Source organism: Lepus europaeus, chromosome 4, assembly GCF_033115175.1.
Source record: "Lepus europaeus isolate LE1 chromosome 4, mLepTim1.pri, whole genome shotgun sequence".
Lineage (NCBI taxonomy): Eukaryota > Metazoa > Chordata > Mammalia > Lagomorpha > Leporidae > Lepus > Lepus europaeus.
The window spans coordinates 90,037,193-90,059,047 of NC_084830.1; the positions used below are offsets into that span (position 1 = coordinate 90,037,193).

General features: G+C 39.2%; 2 protein-coding genes across 3 annotated transcripts in view; both read left to right on the forward strand.

Annotated features, from left to right (window-relative positions):
- The window catches only part of LYPLA1 (lysophospholipase 1), a 27,639-nt gene extending 13,545 nt beyond the window's left edge, over positions 1 to 14,094 (forward strand). For both annotated transcript variants that reach the window (XM_062188497.1, XM_062188498.1), the window contains 4 exons: positions 2,763 to 2,836; positions 5,858 to 5,959; positions 7,215 to 7,391; positions 12,101 to 14,094. In XM_062188497.1, the coding sequence (XP_062044481.1) occupies positions 2,763 to 2,836; positions 5,858 to 5,959; positions 7,215 to 7,391; positions 12,101 to 12,154 (407 nt within the window). In that variant the 3' untranslated portion in view covers positions 12,155 to 14,094. The remainder of the gene's footprint in view (positions 1 to 2,762; positions 2,837 to 5,857; positions 5,960 to 7,214; positions 7,392 to 12,100) is intronic.
- Positions 12,505 to 19,681, forward strand: LOC133758726 (glycine cleavage system H protein, mitochondrial-like). The gene is made up of 2 exons (XM_062189889.1): positions 12,505 to 12,595; positions 18,888 to 19,681. The coding sequence occupies exons 1-2, from the start codon at positions 12,505 to 12,507 to the stop codon at positions 19,409 to 19,411; spliced, it is 615 nt and encodes a 204-aa protein (XP_062045873.1). The 3' UTR covers positions 19,412 to 19,681.
- Positions 19,682 to 21,855: the final 2,174 nt, after the last annotated feature.

Genomic DNA, 21,855 nt, shown 5'->3' on the forward strand with positions numbered 1-21,855 from the left:
TTCATCCTGATATCTGGTTTTAAAACATGCATAACAGTATCCTTTTCTTTTACTTGGACATGTATGTTCTGAAATACAAATAGGACAATATGATGACTTAGGTTGATGTAAGAATAACCCAGGTGGTATGATAGCCTGAGGATTGACAGATGCAAAATTGAGGTAATAGCCACATGGGGACTTATTACACTGCCCTTTCCACTTTTAAATGTGTTTGAAATTTTCCAAAATAGATTAGAAACCAAAAACTAATAGTAAGTTCTTTTAAATTTTTTTAAATTACTATTAAGATCTTAGAAATGGGGAAAATACATTGAAAACACATTGAATATTTAGAAATGTCAAACTACACATGCTGACTTTTTGGATCACCAAAAACAATAGAAAAAAAATAGAAGCTAGAATCCTAAAGCTAGGCTTTTGTCTAAAGATAATATAGGTACTATCATTGGGTATAGAAATGTGTGTTAGACACTGTGGACATTAGAGAGGAGCTGAGCCCTGTGGAGAAGACAGGCAGGCCTTGTGAGTTACAGAATGAAAAGTCCTATCATAATAATAAACATGGCTTATGAATACTTGCCATTCCTTTCTCCAAAATGATGAATTATTGGAGAGATTTAGGCTTACACTCAGACTCAGAGCTCAGAGTAGATCAAGGGAGAGGTTGCCGTTGTGGCATATTGGGTTAAGTTGCTGCCTGAGACACTGGCATCCCATAATGGACACTGGCTCCTATCCCACCTGCTGCACTTCCAATCCAGCTCCTTGCTAATCTGCCTGTGAAAGTAGCAGACGGTGGCCCAAGTCCCTGGTCCCATGCACTCACATGGAAGACTCACATGGAGTTCCAGACCCCTGGTTTTGGCTGGCCCAGCCCTGGCCGTTGCAGCCACCTGGGGAGGGAACCAGCAGATGGAAGATATCTCTGTCTCTCATTCTCTGTGTGTCTTTGCCTTTTAAATAAATTAAATATTAAGAAAGAAAGAAGACCAAGAGAAGAGAATATACTGTTGAACCAAAAAGAGGGTGCTCAGGTTAGGTTTTTGAGTACTTAGTGCCCCTGCCCTTAGGTAAAAGGTGTTTGAAATTAGAACTCAGTACTCCATAGTTGGCTCCTGTTATTGTAGCTTTTGGAGTATCTTTAGCTCAGCGAGGTGGTGTAATCAGAGGGAGTAATGCTTTGGAGGGAAATAGTCCCGATAGCTTGCTGGCTAGCTAGCAGCTAAACTCCCCCAAAACCCCAACAGCCACCCTCCTGATAACTGGTCTGATTCTGCCTTTCTACATCTTATTCCCAACTGGAAATTTGTGGTCTTTGCAAATAAATCCTTTATACTTTCCTTTAATGATGCTTTTATTTCTTAAGTCTTCTTTCCTTGTCTCTTAATTTACTGTCCCATTACCTAGTTGAAGTGCTCCTTAATTTTCATAATAATTCTAAGGACTAAACTTTATATAGAACAAAAAATACTTTTTAATTTGGGTACCTTTTTTGGTAGTGTTACAGTAAAAGCATTTTTGTGTTTTTAATAAAAAATAAAGTTGTAAATTTTAATTCAAAAGCAATTTCTGTATATATGTAAAAAATAAATCAGACAAATTTGAAAAAGGAATGGTTATTCCAAAAACACAAGATGATAATGATAAAGACAATCCTAGGACTCATCAGCTGTTCTACTTGTATGATATATGTAAAAGTATCTTTTAGAAAAAGAAGTATAAATTTGATGTTTCTCTCCCATCATTTATTGGCTATAGAAAAAGAAGTCAGTGCGGTGATATTTTTAATAGAACAGTTTTAAACAGTAAATCACAAATTGTGTCATCTACGTAACTACATACAATAAAAACTACAACTTGTAGGAACAAATGCCTAAGGTTCATTGAGAAGAAAGAAACAAAATGTCTAGGAACAGAATTATTCATGAAGAATACCCATTTCTTAATGAAAGAACTGTTACAATGTACATAACAAGAAATTTTTGAAGATTTAGTTTATGCAGCACCTACAGAATCTGAAACACTTCATAATGAAAGTGTTTTCTTTTTTTGTATTTTAATGGAGTGCTTTGAATTTTTCACTCATTTCTACCTTGAATATACTTTGTAATTTTCTGTTATTGTTTTCCTACTTTAAATTGTATCAATGGACTTAACTTTGAAAGTATCAGTGATTCTGTGGCAAAAAATACCCTACATGAAGGATCTCGGAGTAAGAAGAGGCCATCAAAGAAGGATGTACTTTTCTCTGAAAGGAGGAGAGAACTTCCACTTTGCTTATGGCCTTGTCTAAATACTGATGGAGTTTGTGGTCACAAAAGGCTTCCATCGTCTTGGCAGCTCATAACAAGAACCTCTAGTGATCACTGACATCATAAATAGCAGTGTTAATTGTTAAATGAACAACAGAAGTCACTGTGCACTTACTCCCCATTTAGGACCTCTGTCCTTAACAAGTTGTACTATGAGATTTAACTGTAAAACTTGTTCTCAAACAGCATTTTTTACATTGTGTGTGTGGGGGGGTGCAAACTGTTGAAGTCTTTACTTAGTATAGAGTTGGTCTTCTGTATATAAAGTTAATTAAAAATGAATCTTAATGAAGAATGGGATGGGAAAGGGAATAGGGAATAGGAGGGGTGGGTGTAGGGGGAAGAACCACTATATTCCTAAAGTTGTACCTATGAAATTTGCATTCATTAAATAAAAGCTTTAAAAAAAAAGAAAGTATCAGTGATTAACTTTCTGGTTGTTTTTAGTAAAGGCTTTGATAGATCAAGAGGTGAAGAATGGCATTCCTTCTAACAGAATTATTTTGGGAGGATTTTCTCAGGTAAGAACGTGTGGATGGTATGTCAGCACCATCAGCATATTTACCTAGAAATTTTGTTTCAACCCCTTTTCTATGGATGGGTCCTTTTTTGAAAATGTCACATTCTTGACTGATAAACTTAACCTTTACTGCTGAATTTAGTTTGACCTGAAGCTAATTAATTTCTATTGTGTACACACTTCTGCTCTTCTAGTTGTGAGACTTTTTTAGCAGTAGGCTTCACTTTTCCCTTCAAAATCAATTAAGTAGGGGCCAGTATAGCAGGTTAAGCTATCGCTTGCAATGCCAGCATCCCTTATTGTCACCGGTTCAAGCCCTGGCTGCTCTGCTTCCAATCCAGCTCTCTACTATTGCACCCAGGAAAGCAGCAGAAAATGGCTCAAGTACTTGGGCCCCTGCTACCCATGTGGGAGACCTAGATGAAACTCCTGGCTTCAGCCTTGGCCCAGTCATAGCCATGTGGCCATTTGGGAAGTGAAACAGTGGATGGAAGGTCTGTCTATCTGTCTCTCTCCCCTTCTCTCTGTAACTCTGCCTTTTAGATCAATAAATAAACCTTTTTTAAAAAAATCAAATAAAAAGATGAAGAGTAACCTGGAATGTATTTTCTTAAAATAACCAAAACAAGGGGCTGGTGCAGTGGCATAGTAAGCCAAACCTCTGCCCGAGGTACTGGTGTTCCATATGGGTGCCAGCTCTAGTCCCAGCTGCTCTTCTTCTGATCCAGCTCTCTGTTGTGGCCTGGGAAAGCAGCAGAGGATGGCCCAAGTGCTTGGGCCCCTGCACCCATGTGGGAGACCTGGAAAAAGCTCCTGGCTCCTAGCTTCAGATTGGCCCAGCTCCACCATTGTGGCCATTTGGGGAGTGAACCAGTGGATAGAAAACTTTCTTTCTCTCTGTCTCTCCCTCTGTAACTCTACCCCTCAAATAAATAAATAAATAAAATCCTTAAAAAATAAAAATAAACCAAAACACATGTAGTTAAGTTTCTAAATTAGCACCACAGTGTACTCTTTTCATTAAACAGTGCTGTAATAACACAGGTGTAAGTCCCCTGTTCTAAGATCATTACTGAGAACAGTAAGCTAGGAGACTAAAGAAAATTTATTCTCTTATTTGTCATTTAAGATAGGTTTTAGACAAAAATATGTGATGTTTACTTTCAGCATCTTTTTTCCATTTTGTTCTTTTCTCCTCCCTTCCATACTTTCTCTGCAGACACTGTTTCCTCACATTGACTGCACATCTTTATTCTACTTCTCACCTGTCTCCATGGAACCCATCCCCAGAATGTTATAGCTTCCAATCTGGAAATCTTCTGAATCATCAACTTGGTGTTCAGATACTTTAATTAGGGAAATTTCAGAATTCTGGAATCATTTAAAAAATAGACTTCAATAGAAAGATACTAATATACAGTAAGAAGGTATTGATTTGGTGTTTGCTGAAATTCAGATAATGTGCATTGTCATGTGCATTTTGATGTAAATGTAGGGATATGAATGTTTGATTCCAAATGGGAAGTATACATAAGAGTCTGTATTTTAGAGTCATTAATTACATAGTATAGGAACCAACTCCTAGTATATTAAGCCAGAAAGGGTGAGCTAGGAGTCTGTGGCATTCATATCAAGGATAAGGATGAAAAAGAAGCACTGTCTCAGGAATTTGCCAGAACTTGGAAATCCATCAGGACTTCCTCTCCATCCTTCTTTCTCTCTGCTCATTTGCCTCTCCATCAGGTGTTGGCATCTCAGCTTCTGTAGCCTATAGCTAGCCCTTAAGCTGACATGTTACAGTTCAGTCATTCAAAGAGACAACCTGCCAGTCACTGAATCCCAGTCGCACAGTTCTGGGAGATAGAACATCCTATCTGGGATAAGAAACAATCTCATATCCCCATGTGGCACAGTGATCCACTGGTGCCGTCAAGAATTGCATCCAGATGGCTGACAGGGATGCATTTCCTAAGACACAAGGTGATATGAGTTGGGTGGGCAGATATTCTTTTTTTTTTTTTTTTTTTTGACAGGCAGAGTGGTTAGTGAGAGAGAGAGACAGAGAGAAAGGTCTTCCTTTTGATGTTGGTTCACCCTCCAATGGCCGCTGCGACCAGCTCATCGCGCTGATCCGAAGGCAGGAGCCAGGTGCTTCTCCTGGTCTCCCATGCGGGTGCAGGGCCCAAGGACTTGGGCCATCCTCCACTGCCTTCCCCGGCCATAGCAGAGAGCTGGCCTGGAAGAGGGGCAACCGGGATAGAATCCGGCACCCCAACCAGGACTAGAACCCGGTGTGCCGGCGCCTCAAGGCGGAGGATTAGGCTGTTAAGCCACGGCGCCGGCCAGGTGGGCAGATATTCTACACAGTCCTAATTACCCTGAATTCTTATTTTAAAATATAATACCAATTTGGGACTTGATTTTATACCTAAGACTTTTCAGAGGAGAAAATAATTATAAAATCTTTCCCTTTTTTAAAATTTATTTATTTATTTATTTGAAAGGCAGAGTTACAGAGAGAGAAGGAGAGAAAGATATTCCATCTGCTGGTTCATTCCCCAGATGGCCACAATGGCCAAGACTGGGCCAGGCTGAAGCCAGGAACTTCATCTGGGTCTCCTGTGTAGGAGGTAGGGGCCCAACCACTAGGGCCATTTTCTACTGTTTTTCAGGTGCATTAGCAGGGAGTTGGATCCAGAAGTAAGAGCAGCTTAGGACCAGAACGTGTGCCCATGTGGGATGCTGGCATCACAGGTGGTACCTTAACCCACTATATCACAATGCTAGCCCCTAGAATATTCTTAAGGCACATTGTAAGTTTACTGTGCTATTCACTGTGTCTTGCCTGACCCAATAGTAAGTTCTCTTTGTGTAGAGAAATGTATTTGCTAGGACACAATGAGGTATGTATGTATTTCCACCATTTGTGTGATTTGATTTTTTATGGGCAATGTTAATGCAAATCTTTGAAGTTGCTGTTTGTATGCTTGTGTTCATTAACTTTTCCTGCTTGTTTTTCCAGGGAGGAGCTTTATCTTTATATACTGCTCTTACCACACAGCAGAAACTGGCAGGTGTCACTGCACTCAGTTGCTGGCTTCCACTTCGGGCTTCATTTCCACAGGTATAGTAGTTAATGCAACATGAGATTACTGGGCTAAGTAAGAGTTTGCAGATAATGTTGGAGAAAGGGTCATCCTTTATTTTTTTTTTAATTAATAAACTTTACTTTAAAAAAAATTTACCTAAGAAGCAGAGGGGGAGGCAGGGAAGAAGGGAGAAGAAAGAGAGAACTCCCACCTGCTGGTTCACTCCCCAAATGTTAGTGATAGGGCTGGGCCAAGGCAGGAGTTAGGAACTCCATCCAGGCCTCCCTTTGAGTGGCAGAAATCTAGTAGTTGAATCACCACTGCCTCCCAGGGTCTACATTAACAGGAAGCTGGAGTCAGGAGCCAGAGACAGGTATCTGACCCAGGCACTGTGATGTGGGGCATGATTGTCTTTACACTATGCCAAATACCCACCCTAGACTATACTTTTTTAGAGCAGTTTTAAGTTCACAGCAAAATTGAGGGGAAGTAGAGAATTTCCATATACCCCTGTCACCACACACACACACACACACACACACAGCCTCTCTCATACTACAGTAGTACATTTGTTACAGTTGATGAACCTATATTGGAACATCATTACCACCCAATGTCCATAATACATCAGTCATTCTTTTTATTAAAGAATCTTCTTAGACTTTGGTGATATGTTACTAAAATTTCTCTGCACTATTCTGTCTTTACTGTGGAATATATAGACTACAGTAAGAAACTATTGTCATAAATCTTATATTTGAAGAGTTTGATATATCTTAGGATATATATGGAAATTAGGGCTATGTTTAATACACAGAAATATTTTTGAATGTTCAGTCTGTTCAGTGTTGGATAGCAGAATTTTGCCATAGAATATAATTTCTATAAATATTCAATACTGAAGCAGTATATTGCATGTGGGAAACGGGCATTATTTTCAAATTGATTTTTACATCAGGCTTGGTATCACTATTTCCTTGGCCAAATATTATGTAAATACAGATTGAATATCATTAAATTTAAAATGCTTGGAAACCAGAAATATTTCAGATTTCAGAGTTTTTTGGACTTCGGAGTATCTGCACAGACTTTACTAGTTGAGCATCCCTCATCTGAAAACCTGAAATCTAAAGTATGACTTTGAGATTTGGGAGCATTTTGGATTTCCAGATTAGGGATACTCAGCCTATAACAACATATTGTGTGTTCCTACCTATTTACAGTTTTATTTGTCTGGGATATGTGCTATACATTTGAATAAATAATGCTATTTTGTTTTGTTTTTCACAGGGTCCTATCAGTGGTGCTAATAGAGATATTTCTATTCTCCAGTGCCATGGAGATTGTGACCCTTTAGTTCCACTAATGTTTGGTTCTCTCACTGTGGAAAAACTAAAAACATTGGTAAATCCAGCCAATGTAACCTTTAAGACCTATGAAGGCATGATGCACAGTTCATGTCAGCAGGTGAGTACCTAGAAGCAGTGATCAGAGCCATAGATGCAGCTTCTTCCATATATTTTCTTTTTTTTTTTTTCTTTTTCTTTTTAAAGACTTATTTAATTATTTGAAAGGGAAAGTTTCAGAGAGAGAAAGAAAGAGATCTTCCATCCGCTTGTTTTCTCCTCAATGGCTGCAGTGGCCAGAGCTGGGCCAGGCTGAAGCCAAGAGCCAGGAACTCCTCTGGGTCTCTCACATGGGTGCAGGGGCCTTAGCACTTGAGCCATCTTGTGCTGCTTTCCCAGGTGCATTAATAGGAAGCTGGATCAGAAATGGAGCAACTGGAACCTGAACTGGCACACATATGGGATAAGCGGGGCTTAACCCACTGTGTCAAACAACTCCAGCCCCTGCATGCACTATTTTTAAGATTAATAACATTTGCCTACTTGGGAACTTAGAGGAGTTAATGAATATATTCATCTTAGGTCATTAGATGAAAGTTTATTCAGTTTAACTGAACATATATTTACTGATTGTTATACATAAGTCTTAAGCATAATTCAAAGACAAACAATAAGCATTACCTTTTATGAGAATATGAAAGAGATAATTTAACAGAGGAGAAAGGTGCATATACCTAAGTAATTGTATAGAAAACAGAATGTTTAGTGAGCTCTATTAGAAATTTTTTGAATACCTTGAGAAACTGAGAAGAGATTATTCTCTTAGGAGGCACTGAGATCATGATGAAATAGCTAGATTTTGAAGAATGGGTGGGAAATGGATAGCAAGTGCAGGGAAGGGACTGTGGGACAGGAAAAGCAAGCTGCACAGTTTGGCTGTGGTCTTATGAAAAGCTGGGTGTCACAGGACAGAAGAAAGGGAGCTTTTATGTTGTGCTGAGTTGGGATTTGTTCTCTAGGCAGCAGGGAAGGAAGGCATTGATGTTTTTGATCATAGTGAAATGGGATATTATCTCTGTTCTGGAAACAGGTGAGGTAAAATCCAGTGGGATTTATAGATTAATTCTGTAGGGGTAGGAAAGAAGTATCAAAGAGGCCTCAGATTCCTATCTGAAATGATTAAGAAGATGTCATCATAAAGTAAGTGCAAAGAACAATTTTAGAGTAATGAGGAGACAATATATAGGTTAGTGAATATATTGAGATTGATGTACCCCATTATATCAAAATAGGATGTTGAGAATATCTGTGTGAAGTTTCATCCTGGAAATAGAGATTTGAAATAATTACCGATATTATTGATCATGAAAATTTATCATGGGAGAACATCATGAGAAAAAGTGCTGAGGGATAGCACTTTTGAGAGAAATATTTATTGATTAGGATTTAGTTATTTGTTTATGTATTTGAAAGGCTGCATAATAGAGACAGAGGGACAAACATAGAGATGTCTTCCATTTGCTGGTTCATTCCCCAAATGGCTGTAACAGCCAGTTCTGGGCCAAGCCAAAGCTAGGACACAAGAATTCTATCCAGGTCTCCCACATGGGTAGCAGGGGCTCAGGTATTTGGGCCATCTTCCAATGCCATCCCAGCTGCATTGTCAGGGAGCTGGCTCAGAAGCAGAGCATCTTGGGGCCAGTGCTATGGTACAGTGGGTTAAAGCCCTGGCATGAAGCAGCAGCATCCCATATGGGCACCGGTTCTAGTCCCGGCTGCTCCTCTTCAAGAAGCAGCAGAGCAGCCAGGACTCGAACTAGTGCTCTGATATGAGAATACTTATGCTGCAAGCAGTGGCTTAAACTGCTTCACCACAATGTTGGCCCCTAAGAATACATTTCAATTTAGGCAGAGAAAAGGAGTTAGGTGTTCAGAGTATGGGAAGAGTGGAAGGGAGCAGTGTCTCATGTTTCAGAGAAGGGTTAAGGAGAATTGTCCAGGAAGAAGCTATCCAATGTTAATTTACCTGTGACCTGGGTTGTTTGGGGCAAGTGGAGCCAAACTTTAGAGGATTGTTGAATAGGGAGATGAGAAAGTAAAGGCACTTAAAAAAATTGCATATGTATTTGAGAGGCTGACAGAGTGCTCCCATCTGCTGGCTACTCCTCAAATGTCCACAATGGCTAGGCTGAAACTGGCAGCCAGGAACTCATTCCAGGTCTGCCACTCAAGCTAATTACTTGAGCCATCACCTACTACCATGAAGGGTCTGCATCAGCAGGTAGCTGAGACAGGAGCCAAGCTGTGTGTGGAACCCAGGTACTCCAATGTGGGATGTTTTAAAAAAGGTTTTGGAAAATAGAAGAGCAGGACATCTCTTTTAATGAGATGTGAGAAAGATTTGTGAGTGGGAAGAGGAAGGAAGAATGTGGGATAAACAGAAGAAAATTGCTAAGGGGAAATCTTAGAGGGCTCAATTAGTATGTAGAATTAAGTCCTGAGGTGGGTAGTGCTAGATGGATAGATAGAAGGGGACAGATGAACATAAAGGGGTTGTCAGAGGAGTGAGTACTTGGAAACTCATATTAGGTACTTTTTATCCTTTCAGTAAAGTGGGACAGATGGTCACTTGATAAAAATGAACAAGTTGTAAACCCATGGCCTGTGGAGCCGGCATCCCATATGGGTGCCAGTTCTAATCTTGGCTGCTCCACTTCCCACCCAGCTCCCTGCTAATGCACATGGGAAAGCATCGGAGGATGGCTCAAGTCCTTGGGTCCCTACACCCACATGGGAGACCTGGAAGAAGCTTCTGGGCTCCTGGTTTTTCCCTGGCCCAGCCCTGGATATTGTGGCCATTTTGGGTGTGAACCAGCAGATGCGGATGGAAGATCTCTCTCACTCTGTCTCTCCTACCCTGTAATTCTGCCTTCCAAATAAATAAATAAATTCTTTTTAAAAAAGTAATGAGTTCTGGGCAGGTTTGGGGCTTGAAAAAGCCTAGAATAAAAGTTGAATGCCAAGCAATGAGGTGATCAATTTTAACAGGCTTACAACTGCTCAGCCTGATTAAATCAATTTGCTTTAGGGCCAGAGAAAATGGATAGTGATATTACTTAGAAAGACAAGGAGGGGGCTGGTGTCCTAGGGTGATATGAGTCCAGAAAAGGGGGGAATGTGCTGGCATCCCAAGTATCCAGAGGCGACTGAAAATCTGGAGCAGTTTTCTTCCTCAGGGATTTTGCCTCACAGGTTCCCTGAACTTAACTAGTAGGTGAGTCCTTGTGCAGTCACATTGACATCACTGAACTGAATGAGCAAGAGCAGGAAGTAGGAATAGGTAGGACAGGAGAAGAGGGTATCCCAGGGTACTTGGAGGACTTGAGGGTGTTGTAAAATAGAACATATTCATGTGTGGCTCTTTGTTGATTGACTATAAGGTTGAAGATTCTTTGTATTGCTAAGTTATGAAACTGTGAAGAAAAAGCCTTGAAATACAAGAGCTGATAGCCAGAAGGGAGTTTGAGAGAGGTTAGAAAACCGTGAGCCAAGTGCAAGAAATTCCTTCTGTAAGAAATCTTTGGTATATTCATGTTCATATCTTTGCAGGGCTATCTTTGTTATATACTGTCTTTCCAGTGGCTGGTTGTATGTAATTCCTTCTGAAAGGCACAAGATAGCTTACGCTATGCATTTGGCATTTCATTCTAATGATGATTGAATAGTAAAAGCCAGGCATTTTCACTGATACTTAGGTGTTAGTAATTGTGCACTGACATTCTTGGTGTAGGTCTTGTCACCGCTAAATCTCCTTGCTCCTTAATGTTGTATTTTGTTCAAGTATAGGAAAATAAAGAACATTTTCATGGAACTAGATAATATGAAAGTACTTCAAAAAGTCCATGGAAAATGGAACTTCAAAATAAATTGATTTTGGTGCAAAAAATTTTTGAAATCCATGCGTGCATGAGAGTATTCAGAAAGCATGCAGAGGAGCAGGTGTTGTGGTGCAGCAGGTTAAACCACCATCTGTGACTCCAGCACCTCATATGAGCACTGGTTCCTGTCTTAGCTGCCCACTTCTCCAGCTCCCTGCTAATGGACCTGGGAAAGCAGTGGATTTGGGCCCCTGTGACCCAGGTCCTGGCTGTGTCCTGGGCCAGCCCAGTAGGTGAAAGATTTCTCTCCCCATTTCTCTTTGTAACTCTGCCTTTCAAATAAAATAAATAAAATCATTTATTTAGAAAAAGCTTATGGAAAATGTATATGATGAAAAGAATATGAATGAACTTTCAGATTTTTTACATCAAAATATTTACTTTAAAAAAAAAAAAAAAAAGATTTATTTGAGAGTCCAGAGCGGGAGAGACAGAGATTGATCCTTCATCTGCTGGTTCACTTCCCAAGTGCCTGCAACAGCTAAGGCTGAGCCAGGCCGCATCTAGGAGCTTCACCTGGGTCTCACGTGGGTGGCAGGAGCCCAAGCACCTGGGCCATTGGCTTTTCTCAGGCCATTAGCAAGGTGCCAGATTGGAAGTGGAACAGCGGAACTTGAACTGGCTTCCAAATGGGATGCTGGCATTGCAGGTGGTTGTGCCACGATACTGGCTCTGGAGCTATCATTTCAATGTACAATAATGTTAATAATAGGAAATATCCTGAAATTTCTATTAGAGCCACATTTCTCTTTTATGTCTCTTTAATTAAATGTAAGTACAGAAACATGGGTTTTGTGTTACCTATGCACACTACAAATGTACTTAATGGCACTGTAGTGGGAATTTAATTTCTGATTAATAATTGTTTATTAAACCACTTTATTCCAAACAGGAAATGATGGATGTCAAGCAATTCATTGATAAACTCCTACCTCCAATTGATTGACGTCATTAAGAGGCCTTGTGTAGAAGTACACCAGCATCATTGTAGTAGAGCATAAACTTTTCCCTGTGCCCAGTCTTGAAACTTCTAATGTTTGCAAGTGTTAAAATGTTTTGCAATTACACGCCAATGACACTGACTAAATAATGTCTCCTCATAGGAAATATATGATATTTCAGTTTCTATACGTGTATTTGTAAAATATGATCCACAATATACTGGTATTAATATAGGTGAAGCAGCTAGCTTCTTTTTCTTAACTGTAACTTAGCAAAATAATAAAATACTTCAGTCAGATTTTTTATTACATGATTTGAAAATTAACAGTATGCTTAAGGAAAATTTATGCAGATATGAAGAAGCAGTTAAGATATAAGATTTTTGCATGCTGTGACTTAGTCTGTGGATTTATTCCGAAGTTGCTTAGTCACCATGCACTGTCTGGTATTTTTATATATGCACTCATATGTAATGACTGTAAAACCTAAGAAGGAGAAGGTATTACATTATTCCTAGTAGTAGGAATAATGCTTTTAAGTGTCAGTAAAGAGTAATATTGTTCTCTTCAAATAATGGCCCTTTTATTTTGGGACCAGACTTTTCCCTGATGTCATTTCTGTTTAATATTCTTTTCTCCCCTCAAGAAAAAAAGTGTTCTTTCTTGATTTTCCTTTATAGCAGACCAAATACTGCTTTCCTGCCATAGAATCTGCTGTCAATAATGCTGTAATTTGACATTCTGAGTCACAGACCTATGGTATTGAAAAACTATTTACACTTTAAAAGAAAACAACTGTTACATAAAACTTTCTGTATAACTTATTTCAAACAACTGTACATTAGTGTAAACTTAGACCTGGTCAGTGATTAGAATACAGTCTTCAATCCAGGTAACAAATCATTCTGTGTTTTTATTTTTTTGTATGTAAGTGAAAGAATAATTAGGTCATATTGTAGTATTTTCTGAAATAGTTAAGAACAATCTTAAAAACTAATTTCTGAAATTATTTCATCTCCTGGTAGCATAGTTTGTTTTCTGTACATTTGTTTCAAACCAGCTACTGTAGGAAACGAGCAGTCCATTAGAAAAAGTTGGTTTTTTCTGTCAATGAGCTTATTTTAAGTTTTCATTTAGTCAAATGATTTTAATGATTAGTTTTCTGTACCGACATAAAAACAGCAATCATTTGATTTTAAATAATCAAAATTTCAAGATTACTGAAAAAAATTATTGAAAACAAGTTTATGAGTAATAAACATTAATCAGAACCATGTACTGTGGTATATTTACCACACAGTTTAATATGTAGCAAAAATGAATGCTTGATATTTCTGAACTGTGTTAATTTTTCTGCTGTATTTCAACTGACCAAACAATGTTAAGAATGCATCTTTATAAATGGGTGCTAATTGGTAATGAAAATAATTTAGTAATGGACTATATAGGATGTTAATAATGAAGCCATATGTTTATGTCTGGATTTAAAAATTTTAAACAATCATTTACTGAGTAATTTTGCTTTACCTTAAAGAACATAAACTGTTGTTTCAGTTATATAAGTCAGCAAAATCTTATTTATGGCAAGAAATATTCCGTTGAAATGTTATGCTGTAATGTGGGAAAATGTAAATGTTTTCCACAGTTTCTATCAATGTGAAATAAAATTTAATTCTGACTTTTCTGTGACCATTACTATGGAATAAATGACTATACTGAAAATAGCAAAGTAATCATAAAAACAAACATTCAGAGAGAAGCTTTCATGATGGTGTAGTTGGCTTGGAATGGAACCAGTCAAGAGAAATAACATTATTACTCAGTTTTAATCTGCCAAAAACATAATTTTGTTTTTCAGTGTGTGTTTTATTTGCCAATTTCTTTGTTTTTTCCTTTCATGTAATATTCACTTGGATTTTTAAGTCACTCTCATAAATCAGTTATAACAAGAGTTTTTCTCCTTGTATTTCATCATTGACTTCTAATTTTTTCCAATACATGAATCTTTTCTGTTCTGTTAATCAGCCTTTCCATTTCTGCTTTTGAATACTTAAAAGTAACCAGCTTACCTTTTATTCTTTGATTGTTCGATTTTTGCGTGATCATAATGGTAAGAGAATTCTTTACCAAAAAACATTGTCTCTAACTTCAACTCTGGATTTATCCTCCATAGCAGCACCTTATTTTATGGGATGATCTTTATTTCCTCGTCCTTTTAAAAAAATATTGTGGGCCGGCACTGCGGCTCACTTGGCTAATCATCCACCTGTGGTGCCAGCACCCCGGGTTTTAGTCCCGGTTGGGGCGCTGGATTCTGTCCTGGTTGCTCCTCTTCCAGTCCAGCTCCCTGCTGTGGCCTGGGAAGGCAGTGGAGAATGGCCCAAATGCTTGGGCCCTGCACCCCCCCGGGAGGCCAGGAGGAAGCACCTGACTCCTGACTTCGGATGGGCGCAGTGCGCAGGCCGTAGCGACCATTTAGGGGGTGAACCAACAGAAAGGAAGACCTTTCTCTCTGTCTCTCTCTCTCACTGTCTAACTCTGCCTGTCAAAATATATATATATATTGTATTCATCATTAGATGTGGTCAGGGCTTGATGCTGTTAGTATCTGTCCACCAAGATAACAAGAAGTGTGTGTGTGTGTGTGTGTAGTTTGCCTACTATTGCAATCAGTCTTACTGCTACATTTTAAAAGTATACAAATATGGGGGCCAGCATTGTGGTGTAGCAGGTTAAGCCTTTGCCTGCAATGCTGGCATCCTATGTGGGCATCAGTTCAAGTCCTAGCTGCTCTACTTCTGATCCAGCTGCCTGCTAATGTGCCTGGGAAAGCAGCAGCAGATGGCCTGAGTATTTTAGCCCCTGCACCCAAGTGGGAGACCCAGATGAAGCTCCTTGCTCCTGGCTTTGGACTGGCCCAGCCTTGGCCATGGTGTCCATTTGGGGAGTGAACCATCAGATGGAAGATCTCTGTCTCACTCTGTCTCTCCTCTGTAGCTCTACCTTTCAAATAAATTTTTTTTAAAAATTTTAAGTACACAAGTGACATATTTGCCACTCTCCTAACAAGTGCCATTTTATTTTGTAGAAATTATTAAAAAGTAATATGTAATCTGTTAAATCCTTAATATATTCAAGGCACCATCATAAGAGCCAGGATTGGAATTGAAGTGCCTGATCCATGGTCTTTATCACCTTGCTTAGTGCCTTGGAGAAGTAATTTAAGTGTTTTAAACACAAAATACATTTCATATAATATAAAATACCTAGAATTGCTGGGTAAAATAGCTGACTTTCTAATCATAAGGAAATCTCCAGCAGCCAGAGACAACTAAAAGGAAACTAAAAACCCATGTGATGCACTTAACTTGGGATTCAGATGAATGAAGTAATGTGTGGAAATAATTCACCATTATAAAGCCAGAACCCTTTTAAAGGTCACACACAGGTAAACTAGAAATGAATCTGTTTGGGCCAGTGTTCTGGTACAGCAAGTTAAGCTGCTGTCTGCAGCAGCAGCATCCCATATGAGCACCAGTTCAGGTCCCGGGTGCACTGCTTCCAATCCAGGTCCCTACTAATGTGCTTGGGAAAGCAGTGGATGATGGCCCAAATACTTGGGCCCCTGTCACCCCTGTGGAAGACTTGAATGGAGTTCCAGGCCCCTGGCTTCAGCTTGGTCCAGCCCCGGCCATTTGGGAAGCTAGCAGTTGGAAGACCTCTGTCTCTCTCCCTCTCTGTAACTCTGCCTTTCAAATAAATAAATCTTTAAATTAAAAAAAAAAAAAAAAAGTGGCTCCTAACCACGGGAAGTGGAAGGAAGCTTATGTTGACCTAGGCTATGGATTGGATCAGGGATCTTCCCTTGAGATTTTTTAACCAAGAGCTTGTCTTCTGCACTTAGATTTTTAAATTTATACTAATATGGGTTGGCAACACATAAGTTAATCAGTTAACATAAAGAAACTCTGGATCGGCCGTAGAGGGAAAGACAAATACTTTATGGAAAGTGACACCTTCAAAATTTAAAATTTGAGGCTAAAAATATTTAATCCTCTTAAAGGGAGCTTAAGGCCAGTGTTGTGGCATAATGGCTTAAGCTGCCACCTGTAATGTCAGCATCTCATATGGGCGCCAGTTCGAGTCCTCACTGCTCTACTTCTGAATAGCTCCCTGCTAATGCCCCTGGGAAAGCATCAGAAGATGGCCCGTCACTCATATGGAGTACAGATGAAGCTCCTGACTTAGGCCTTGCCCAGCTTTGGCTAAGTTCCAGAAACTTTTGAGAAATAGTTTTTAGATGGAGTATGAGAATGTTAAAGGCAAAAGAATAAGTACAAAGGAATGCCAGTATAAAAATGCAGTCTTAAAAATTTCTACAAGTGAAAAATATTCACTCAAAAATCTGAATAGAGAAGTGGCAAAATATTTTAAACCGAATGTTAAGTAAAATGGATCTGCTAAACTCTCAGTGAACTACACAGCTGCAAGAAAGGATGCAATGTATTTAGAAAAAAATTGGGATACATTATCAGAAGAAAATAATGTAAAAACCAAAAGGGGTGGAAGAAGTAGAACATACATTTGACTTGTCTAGAATTTGTACTCTTTAAGTGCTAAAAGGATATGGAAGAATTTAATAAACATGGTTTTCAAAACTGGCATTTAGCCTAGCACTTAAGACATCTGTATTCCACATTAGAGTACCTGGGTTCTGGCTCCTGACTCAAGTTTCCTGCCAATGCAATGAAAGGCAATGGTGATGACTCAAGGAACTGGATTCCTTCCACTCAGGATTCCCAAGGACTGTATTTCTGGTTCCCAGTCTCAGCCATTGTGGTCATTTAGAGTAGTGAGCCATTTGGAGTGTGGTCATTTGGATGGGAGTTCTCTGTCTACCATTCTCATAAATTTAAAAAAAGTATCTACAGAGCATGAATGTGGAAGAAATGAGGTATGTGAGGGCAAGAGAGGCAAGCCTGCTTTTGGTATACATTGTTCAAATTTTTCATTTGGTTAGAACAGTCATACCATAATATGAGAAATGAGGTATGTGAGGGCAAGAGAGGCAAGCCTGCTTTTGGTATACATTGTTCAAATTTTTTATTTGGTTAGAATAGTCATACCATAATATGTACCATTTTAACCATTTTTAAGCTTATAGTTCAGAGGCATTAAGTACATTCAAATTGTTATGCAACCATCGCCACCATCCAACTCCATATCTTTATCATCTTCTCAAAATGAAACATCTTAACTCATTCTTCAGATTTCCAATCATGATAACATATGACCCACAAAAAGATTCAAATGGATGAGTTAAACAGTATTAGACACAAGGGAATTGGAAGATAGCTCTTAGAAACTTCAAAGGCAGCCCAGCAAACAGAAGAAGGTGGTAAGAGAATAGAAAAATAGAATTAAGAGGGCCATTGTAAAGTTTAGTGGAAATTGCAAAAAGAACAGAATAGGAAAGAAGCAATACATGATGATAAAATTTAATTTTTCAAAACTTGAGAAAAGAGGCCGGTGCTGAGGCATAGTAGGCTAAGGCTCTGCCTGTGGTGCCAGCATCCTACATGGGCTCAACTGCTCCTCTTCCAATCCAGCTCTCTGCTATTGCCTGGGGAAGCAGTAGAAGATGGTCCAAGTGCTTGGGTCCCTGCACCCATGTGGGAGACCTGGAAGAAGCTCCTGGCTCCTGGTTTCAGATTGGCTCAGCTCTGGAAGTTGTGGCCCTTTTGGGATTGAACCAGCGGATGGAAGACCTTTCTCTCTGTCTTTCCTTCTTTCTGTAACTCTATGTCTCAAATAAAAAAATTTAAAAAAAAAAAAAAAACTTTAGGAAAGGCAAGAACCCCTAGATACAGGAAGGAGGAAGAAATGAGATACTAGCAGGACAAATAAAATGAAATCTATCAGGCTATGTCATGGTAAAAAGTGAAAAACAGCATAGAAAATAGCAACCAGGAACAAAGGTCCTGCTTAAACTGGCCTTTAGTAAACTCTACAGGTAGACACTATGAGGATAGAAGACAGTGGCACATCAAAATTTGGGAGAAAATGACATTTGTAATTTTCTACTGAGCCAAACTTGAGACAGGCAAAAGAAAACCAAGTATTACATAGAAAGTTTATGAGAAAAGGCCTATGACAGAACTTTTAAAAGATGTTCTTTCAGAAAAAAACAGTGAATGAGAAGAAAAGAGATTCAGTGAATCTCTGGGTATTTGGTGCAGTGGTTAAGTTGCTGCTTGGGACACAAATTGGAGTGCCTGTGTTTAGACATTCTGCTTCCAGTCCAGCTTCCTGCTAATGCACATAATGAGGCAGCAAATGATAGATCAAGTGCTTGAGTCCCTGCCACCAAAATGGGAGACCCATATAGAGTTCCAGGCTCCAGGAACTAGATCAGCCTTGGCAGTTGTGGGCGTCTAGGGAAAGAACCAGCAGATGGATGATCTCTTTCAGTCTGGCTGGCTGGCTTGCTCACTCTGCCTTTCAAGTAAAATGAAAATAATTTTTTTTAAAAAAATTCTCAATGTAGAATTGGAATAAAGTGATAAACAGATAACTCAGTACTGATGAGCTCATAAAATTAATAATACAAATTTAGGGGCTAAAATACTGGATAAAGTACACGTAAAAATTGCATTTTAATACTAGCAAACCTAAATTGAAAATACAACATATTACAATCACAAAAAGGAATAGTGTGTGTCTTTAAAAAATGAACAGGATTCAGGCTGCGAGTGGCGCGGAGCGTGCGGGCCGCGGCCTGCAGCCTGCTCGCGGCCTCGGCGCCCGCTGCACCCTGCTCGCCTCTGCCCTGGCGGCTGCGGGCGGGTGCCGTCCGGACGCTGCGCACTGGACCCGCTCTGCTCTCGGTGCGTAAATTCACAGAGAAACATGAATGGATAACAACAGAAAATGGTATTGGAACAGTGGGAATCAGCAATTTTGCACAGGAAGCTTTGGGAGATGTTGTTTATTGTAGTCTGCCTGAAGTTGGGACAAAATTGAAAAAACAAGATGAATTTGGTGCCTTGGAAAGTGTGAAAGCTGCTAGTGAACTCTATTCTCCTCTATCAGGAGAGGTAACTGAAATTAATGAAGCCCTTGCAGAAAACCCAGGACTTGTCAACAAATCTTGTTATGAAGATGGTTGGCTGATCAAGATGACACTGAGTAACCCTTCAGAACTAGATGAACTAATGAGTGAAGAAGCCTATGAGAAATACATAAAATCTATTGAGGAATGACAGTGGAACTCTTACATGAACTAGTATGGAATAACTTAATCCAGCACAGTTTTCTCTTAAATTAGTGGCGGACAGGACTTAAAATAGCAACTTTTAGCAATCTTGATGGAAGAAATACTACTTTCAACTCTGCTACTGGAAGAAAATATACCCTAACTTTGTAATGAATGCAGAAAAACTCAATATGCATCTTTTTCACAGTACCTTGTGATTTTTATACTAGGCCCTAGGCACTGGTATTCAGAATACATGAAGTTATCTGTGGTAAAAACTAGTGTTACAAATAATGTAATTCAAGGATAACATTGTTATCTTAAGCCTTATGTAATATTGTAACTTGCTTATACTCATCCCTGGATTGGGGTCAAAATATGTAATGATCTTTCCGTTGGAAGTAACTGGGAATACACAACAGTTTTTGTTAGTTGTACAGTGCCAGAGAAAGAACAATACTATCTTAATTTTTGCAATATACTGCATTTGCTGGTGCTGTTTTATGCAGTGAAGCAGCAGCTCTACAGCAAAATAAGAAACATAAATAAAGTTTCAACTTCCTCAAAAAAAAATAAAAATAAAAATAAAAATAAAAAATGAACAGGATTCAGAGGCAGAAAACTACAAAATGCTGATGAGAGACTTCAAAGAATACCTAAATAAGTGGAAACACATACTGTTCATGGATCGGAAGACAAAACCTAGTGAAGATACTAATTCCCACACTGATATACCTGTTTAATGCAGTGCATATCAGAATTCCGGCAAGATTGTAGTAGTTACACTCAAGATGATTCTAAAGTTCATATGCAAAGGCAAAAGAAATTAATGTTGAAAGTGGCAGGGTCAGTGCTGTGGTGAAACAGGCTAAGCGTCTACCTGTGGCACCGGCATCCCATATGCGCACCGGTTCAAGTCTTGGCTGCTACACTTCCAATACAGCATCTCTACTGATGGACTGGGAAAGCAGTAGAAGATGGCTTTTGGTCCCTGCACCCACGTGGGAGACCCAGAAGCAGCTCCTGGCTCCTGGCTCTTGGCTCCTGGCTTCAGATCAGCTCAGCTCCAGTCATTGCAGCCATTTGGGCAGCGAACCAGAAGATGGAAAACCTCGGTCTCTGTCACTCCCTTTCTCTGTACCTCTTAAATAAAGAAATCTTAAAAAAAAAAGAAAAGAAAAGAAAAGAAAAAAGAAAGTGGAAGGCATCTTTCCATGAGATCTCAACACTTATTAAATAGTTTCAGAGTTACAGAGAGTCATTGAGATCTTCCATCCACTCGTTCACTCCCCAAATGCCTGCAACAGCTGGAGCTTAGCCAGGCCAGAGCCAGGAGCCTGGAACTCCATCCAGGTCTCCCAAGTGGTTGGCATGAGTCTGTAATTGGGCTTTTACCTGTTGCCTCCCAGGGTGTGCATTAGCAGGAAGCTGGATTGGCAGTGTGGAGCAGCTGTGAGTTGGACCAAAGCCCTCTAATAGGGGATGCTGGCATCTCAAGTGGTGGCTTAACCTGCTGTGTCACAACGCCTGCCACAATAGTTGTGCATCTTAATTGTAGTAGTGGTTACATGAATCTACACATGTAATGAAATGATAGATATGATAATGTCAGTGTCTTGGTTTTGCTATCATACTAGTTACGCAAGATGTAACTGTTGGGGGAAATTGGCTGAAGAATACACAGGACCTCTCTATGAAGCTCTATAATTCCTTGTGAATCTGTGATACATCAAGATATATTTTTTAATGTACAAGGAGAGGAATGATAAAAGTTGAAATATATTATGCTTCCATTTTTTGAGAAAGGATAAAAATATTTATTCCTTTTAGATTAAATTTTCACAATGTAAGGATAGCTTGAAAAAGACACTACAAATATGTGTCACTTACAAAGTATTGGGAACAAGGATGAAATGAAAAAAGTTCAAATCACAAGAAGACAAGAAAGGAAAAAAGCATAAAAATCAGAACAGGGTATTTCATAAAATGATAGCGACAAATCCAAAAATAATAGTAATTACAATTGAGAATGGACTAAACTTACCAATAAGATCACAGAACTTATCAGATTGGACAAAGCAATATTTTAATTACAAGATATATCTAACAGATAAGGGCACAAAAAGAAGTCAAGGACTGAGAAAATAAGCAAACAGTAGCAAAAGTAAGCTGGCTTCACTATTAGTATGAGGTAAAATAAACTTGATGGCAATGAACATATATTCATTGTATGTTGGGTAGGCATTGTGGCAAAGCAGGTTAACAGACTGCAACTCCCACATCCCATATCAGAGTGCTAGTTTGAGTTCCTACTCCTCTACTTCTGACCCAGCTTCCTGCTAATACATCCTGGGAACAACAGATGATTCCCAAGTGCTTGGGCCCCTGCCACCCATGTGGGACACTCAGATGGAATTTAGGGTTCTTGACTTTGGCCCAACTCTAGCTGTT

Bases quoted from the DNA above. Each gene is read 5' to 3' on its own strand.
- LOC133758726 (XM_062189889.1), top strand. From the start codon at position 12,505: ATGAAGAAGCAGTTAAGATATAAGATTTTTGCATGCTGTGACTTAGTC. The intron at 12,596-18,887 runs GTATTTTTATAT...AAAAATGAACAG, and splicing joins TAGTCACCATGCACTGTCTG to GATTCAGGCTGCGAGTGGCG.